The sequence below is a fragment of the Zingiber officinale genome, chromosome 9A (genome assembly GCF_018446385.1).
Source record: "Zingiber officinale cultivar Zhangliang chromosome 9A, Zo_v1.1, whole genome shotgun sequence".
Lineage (NCBI taxonomy): Eukaryota > Viridiplantae > Streptophyta > Magnoliopsida > Zingiberales > Zingiberaceae > Zingiber > Zingiber officinale.
In genome coordinates, this window is record NC_056002.1 from 30,576,899 (window position 1) to 30,582,442 (window position 5,544).

Here is a 5,544-nt window from a genome sequence, read left to right on the forward strand (position 1 = left end):
CCAAAAATTTATTAGTAATTTTTATAAATACAGGGATATAAAGTTTAAGACACATCTATGATGTAGTATTGAGATTTTTTCTAATTTAAGACTCAGCTGTGTCGTATTATTAGTAATTTTTCTCATTAATGAATTAGGGATTTAAAATTAGAGATTCAGCGATATATTATTAATAAGTTTTCTTATTAATCAATTAGAAATTTAGAGTTTTTTTTAGTCTCACATCTTAGAATTGACAATACTATAAGTAGAGAAATTTCTATAAATATCTTGAGCCGGTAATATTTAAAATATATATATATATTTGACTTTTGGTTAAGATAAGTATAATATTAAAAAAAAATTTTATAAAGGTATTAGAGTCTTGTCCAACTAAAAAAAAAAATAGAGGTAATACTGAAAAAAAAATTAAAACTATATTCTATATGTCAAATTTTCTTCCCTCATTACCCCAATGGTATAAGGGTCTAGCACACTCAAGTGCTTAGTATATTTTTAAAAATTTAGATCATACTTTATTAATCCTAATTGCAAGTCAAGCCACCCATGTCTTATGATATGATGACTAGGTTTGGCCATATAAACACAACTTATTTTTTCGAAAGTCATGTTGGTCATAATCCAAACTAAACTCGTGTCCTAGCCCAATTTACACCTCATGCATAGATTAATATGGATGGCTTCTCAAAACTTTCTACTAATTATTTATTTATCCACATATAATTAAACTAATGACCTTGTCGTCTTCCCACCTAAACCATGTATTAGTGATCCTCATCACTAAACACAATTAACATCCATATTTATTAATTCAATTATGGAAAATTTAACTTTACGCCACAAGATCCCAACATCATCCATATGAACTCTTAACTTTTATTAAACAATCACAAAGTCAATTAAAAAAATTCAGAGTATATAAAAATAAATAAATAAATTTATAATGATTACAATAATTGTAAATGGAAATAAAGTCATATAAAAAAACAAAAAGGAAAAGTGATGACGTGGCCTTATCTCTATATAAAGCTCTGGTTGCGCATTCCTAAAAGAACAAAGAAACAACTTCGATCACAATTGTAGGCACAACTTGTGCCACGATGTTAATAGCTTATCTCGACCACCAGCGGCAGGACCAGTTGCAGTGGCTCGTCTCGGCCGGCGGAAGCAGCTCCGACGAGGCGATCCTTTGCGCGCTCGGCGTCGAGGAAGCTGGGGACGTCGCCCTCTCGGCCCGCGACTTCGGTGGGGTGGTTTCGCTGTGGCCGGCGAGGTTCCTACGGCCGTCGACCGCCGACGACGTCGCGCGCGCGCTCCTCCTCGCGGCGCGCTCAGCGGGGCTCACCGTCGCCGCACGCGGAAACGGCCACTGCGTCGGCGGGCAGGCCATGGCGGCCGGGGGGATCGTCCTCGACATGCGCGCTCTCGGCCCGCCGATGTCCTTGGCCCCCGGAGGCGCCGCCGTTGATGTCCCCGGCGGCGCGCTGTGGTCGGAGGTGCTGGAGTGGACAGTGCGCAACCACAGGATGGCGCCGCCGTCATGGACGGACTACCTCGGCCTCACCGTTGGCGGGACGCTGTCCAACGGCGGCGTCAGCGGGCAGTGCTTCCGGTACGGGCCGCAGGTCAACAACGTGGTGGAGATGGATGTGGTGACCACCGACGGCGATCGCCGCCTATGCTCCGCCTCCATCAACTCCGACCTCTTCTTCGCCGTCCTCGGCGGCCTCGGCCAGTTCGGCGTCATCACCCGCGCTCGTCTCGCCCTCCTCCCCGCCCCCAAAATGGTGAAACGCCCCTTTACTCTTTGCCTTTTTTCCGGTGAACCAACAATTTTAAAAACTTTAGGGTGGAAACTGAAACAATTTCTCCATATTACATTTTTATGCATGGTAATTTTCAGTACGCTCCCAAGCATTACTAATTTTCGAATAAAGCCTCCCAAACTCCTTATATTTTTCTATCAAAATACTTTCTATTTAAGTGGTTTAATACTATTTTAAAAGGATAAAATAAACATTTAATCTTTATTTCACTATTTTAGCAGTAAAATATAAATATTAAAAATATTTCAACGTTATTGAAAGTTAGAAGCTACGTTGGAAAAGTTATAAATTGTGAAGGCAATTAGTGAAACAAAAGGAATATCTATAAAACACAAATGGTAGAATAATAGTAAATCTAAACTGTAAGGATTTTCCTACAAAAATGATAAAGTACGGATCAAAGAAAAAATTCCCTGAAAAGCAATCAGATGTGAAAATCTATAACGCTAGAATGAAATATTTAAAAATAGCAGAACTGGAATGAAAATTTAGATAACCGTTGATAACTTGATATGGACAGTGAAAACTTCTTTTCTGATCCAATAAGTTTCTGAAATTTGCTATTCGAGGACGCAGGTGAGGTGGAGGAGGGTGGTGTACGCAGACTTGGAGACTTTCGCCAGCGACGCCGAGTGGCTGGTGACCCAACCCGACGCGTCAGCCTTCAACTACGTGGAGGGCTTTGCGTTCCTGAACGACGCGTCGGACCCGGCGAGTGGGTGGAACTCGGTGCCCATTCTGCCCGGCTCGGCCTTCGACCCCGCCGACTTCCTGGCCGCCGCCGCCGCCTCGGTCCTCTACTGCCTCGAACTCGCCCTCTACTACGACGACCGCGTCGCCGACCGCGTCGACGAGGTGCGCAATAACTAATCAAACCCCTGACATTTCCACCTTTCACAGTCGAAATTTTGTAAGTACCTTCAGGCGATTTTCAAAACGCCCCTTACAGTTTAAGCATTTTTAAAATTATTCCTAAGGTTACATTCACCTTTTTATTATTTTAGTAAAAGACATTTTATCTTATATTGTATTAATCTAGTTAAAATAGTATTATTATTATTTAAATAATAATATTTTCGAGAAAAAAATAAAAATGACTACTCTTTTGATATTTTTTTTAACTTAGAATACTTTTTTTATTATGAAAAAAAATGAGTATTCTTTTGATTTTTGCTAAAAAAAATTTTTAAAAAATAAATAGTGGATAATTTTTAAAATATCCTTCTACATTTAATTTTTTAATATTAAAATTGCCATTAAAATTTTTTGGGCATCGGCAGCGAGAGGAGGAGCTACTGCGGCGGTTGCGGTACGTGAGGGCGGCGGAGTTTTCTGCGGACGTGGGCTACGTGGCGTTCCTGTCGCGGGTGGCGCCGGTGGAAGCGGAGGCGCGCGCCCGCGGGACGTGGGCGACGCCGCACCCCTGGCTCAACGTGTTCATTTCCGCCAGCAACATCGTCGATTTCGACCGGAATGTGTTCAAGCGCGTCCTCCTCGGAGGCATCGGCGGGCCGATGCTCGTCTACCCCTTGCGCCGGAGCAGGTGAGTCCTCTCTGTTCTGATATTGTTTGAGCGGCAAAGGAGCGACATTTAGTGATTTAAAATGGCGGCGGCGTCGGGACTGATCAGGTGGGACGAGAGGATGTCGGTGGCGCTGCCGGAGAGCGAGGTGTTTTACCTGGTGGCGCTGCTTCGGTTCATCGCGCCGGGAGGAGGGGAGGCGGCGGCGGCGACAGCAGCGGCGGAGCAGAACAAGGAGATCCTGCGCCACTGCCGGACCAAGGGATACGACTTCAAAGTGTACATCCCTCGATACGATAGCGAGGGCGACTGGGCGGCGCACTTTGGCCGAGATTGGGGCCGCTTCGTGGAGAGAAAGCAGCGGTACGACCCGATGGCCATCCTCGCCCCAGGGCAGAACATCTTCTCCCGGACCCGCCCGCTCGCCCTCGCCGCCAGCCAACCACCTGAAATCATCTCCGCGCTGCCGGCGATCGTCGACGATAGTAACGATCGATCGATCGAGCTGCCCAAAACTCTCCGGCCGCCGACAAAAATGTAACCAAAATTGTATTTTTATCCCAATTATTTCAAATAATTACCGTTTTGTCCCTCCTCGACCTGAAGCCTGATAAATTACAATTTTCGAGCCTCATTTTTAAAAAAATACTACTTTTCACGATGCCCCATATTATTTCATCATCATCATTTTACTCCTCATTCTTTTTAAACTTTAACTGGCTGCCCTCCTCAATCATAGGAGCCTTCCGACAATGATTTGCAACGAGGGATGGATTAGATTGCGATAAGTTGACGTGGCAACGGGCGATTGGTGGATGTCACTTTCTTAAATTTTTATCAAGTTACTATTTTTGTGCCGTGCACATAATTGATGTTGTGATGGATGTTACATTAATTGGGGGTGTCCGCCAACAGTGGGTGATAAGTCACGACGAATTGAGTTATCTTGGATCATCAAGTGAAAATAATATTATTTTATCATAAAAGAAAAATAAAAATAAAAATAAAAATAGTGGAGTTTGTTCATTTAGATAGTAAGGATGTCATTTATGCTAGTTTTGTTCGATATTTTAAGATGAAATTTTAGTGAAGCTTTTCTGTAAATGTCGTTTCTATTGACATTTTAGGATTATGGTTCCTATCTATATCAGTTAACTTATCTGAAAATTTTAACTTAAATAAGATAGTTAAAAAAATTTATATCAGTTATCCTATTTAGTCCTTAAATTTTATATTTATGAATAATAATTCTCTAAATTTAGAAAATAAATTTTATTCCTTAAATAGAAAAAAGGAAAAAAAATAAAAAACTGATATATGGTGTAGCAAAAAATAGATATTCAAATTTATCTTAAATTATGTATTTTGGATAAGAAAATTAGTATGAATGTTCTAGTTTATCCCACAACAATATTGCTTAAGTTCCCATCACATGTTACGACAAAAGACAAGTATTTGTAATTTAATTTGCATCTAAACTGGAGATTGAACAAGTAAAGATAAAGTGAGAGAAAGGGAGAGAAAAAGATTGAACAAGTGCAAGAAAAGAAAAAGAAAAAGGAAATATAATGTCGAAAAGCATCATCAACCTTCGTGCTTTACTTTTTTCGGGTTCTAAACATACTTTAATCTTCCTTTTCGATATGTTACAATCGAGCTCTCTTAGAGCAGTAATTATAATTATATTTGAGGTATCGGGATGATTGTAGACTTTGATTATATGACCCCTCATTATAGAATTCTAAAATTAGTTCTTGAGATTCTAGAGGTACGTACCTTAATTACCAAATTATGATTGCACATCCAAGACCAACTATGATGATTTGGATATAGTGCTGAGCAAATTGAATTAATCGAAACCTAATAAAAAAGTGGATTTGCCAGATGAGGAGCTAACGAACGAATTAGGGATTTTACTGGATTTAAGCTTCGGTTGGATTTAAAATTTCAATTTATTTGGTTAAACTAAATAAAGAATTTTAAAATCAAACTAAATTATTTAAAAATAAATAAATTATGAAATAATTGAATTAAAATTTTAAATTCAGCTGATATGATTAATTTATTTAATTTAATCAAATTTTTACTGAGAATTTTTTATTCCATGGCAAGCAAGAGTTTCTAAGGCAGTCTTTTATTTTAACCTCATAATTTTTTATTTATAATTTATAATATCATGTGTGCCCTAATATACTA

The 5,544-nt window shown here is 39.8% G+C and overlaps 1 protein-coding gene across 2 annotated transcripts; it reads left to right on the forward strand.

Moving 5' to 3' along the window:
* The first annotated feature begins 1,057 nt into the window (after positions 1–1,057).
* On the forward strand, positions 1,058–4,208 carry LOC122021879 (cytokinin dehydrogenase 11-like). 2 transcript variants are annotated; one of them, XM_042580049.1, is made up of 5 exons: positions 1,058–1,787; positions 2,403–2,681; positions 3,107–3,369; positions 3,457–3,885; positions 4,088–4,208. In XM_042580049.1, exons 1-5 carry the CDS (start codon positions 1,101–1,103, stop codon positions 4,134–4,136), a joined length of 1,707 nt encoding a protein of 568 aa, XP_042435983.1. In that variant the 5' UTR covers positions 1,058–1,100; the 3' UTR covers positions 4,137–4,208. The 2 variants fall into 2 exon arrangements, with proteins under 2 accessions (XP_042435983.1, XP_042435984.1); XM_042580050.1 differs by lacking the exon at positions 4,088–4,208 and having other exon boundaries at positions 3,457–3,942.
* Positions 4,209–5,544: the final 1,336 nt, after the last annotated feature.

Coding starts and splice junctions, on each gene's coding strand:
- LOC122021879 (XM_042580049.1), top strand. CDS start 1,101: ATGTTAATAGCTTATCTCGACCACCAGCGGCAGGACCAGTTGCAGTGG. Junction 2,682..3,106: donor TCGCCGACCGCGTCGACGAG/GTGCGCAATAAC, acceptor GGGCATCGGCAG/CGAGAGGAGGAGCTACTGCG. Junction 3,886..4,087: donor CTCCGGCCGCCGACAAAAAT/GTAACCAAAATT, acceptor CCTCAATCATAG/GAGCCTTCCGACAATGATTT.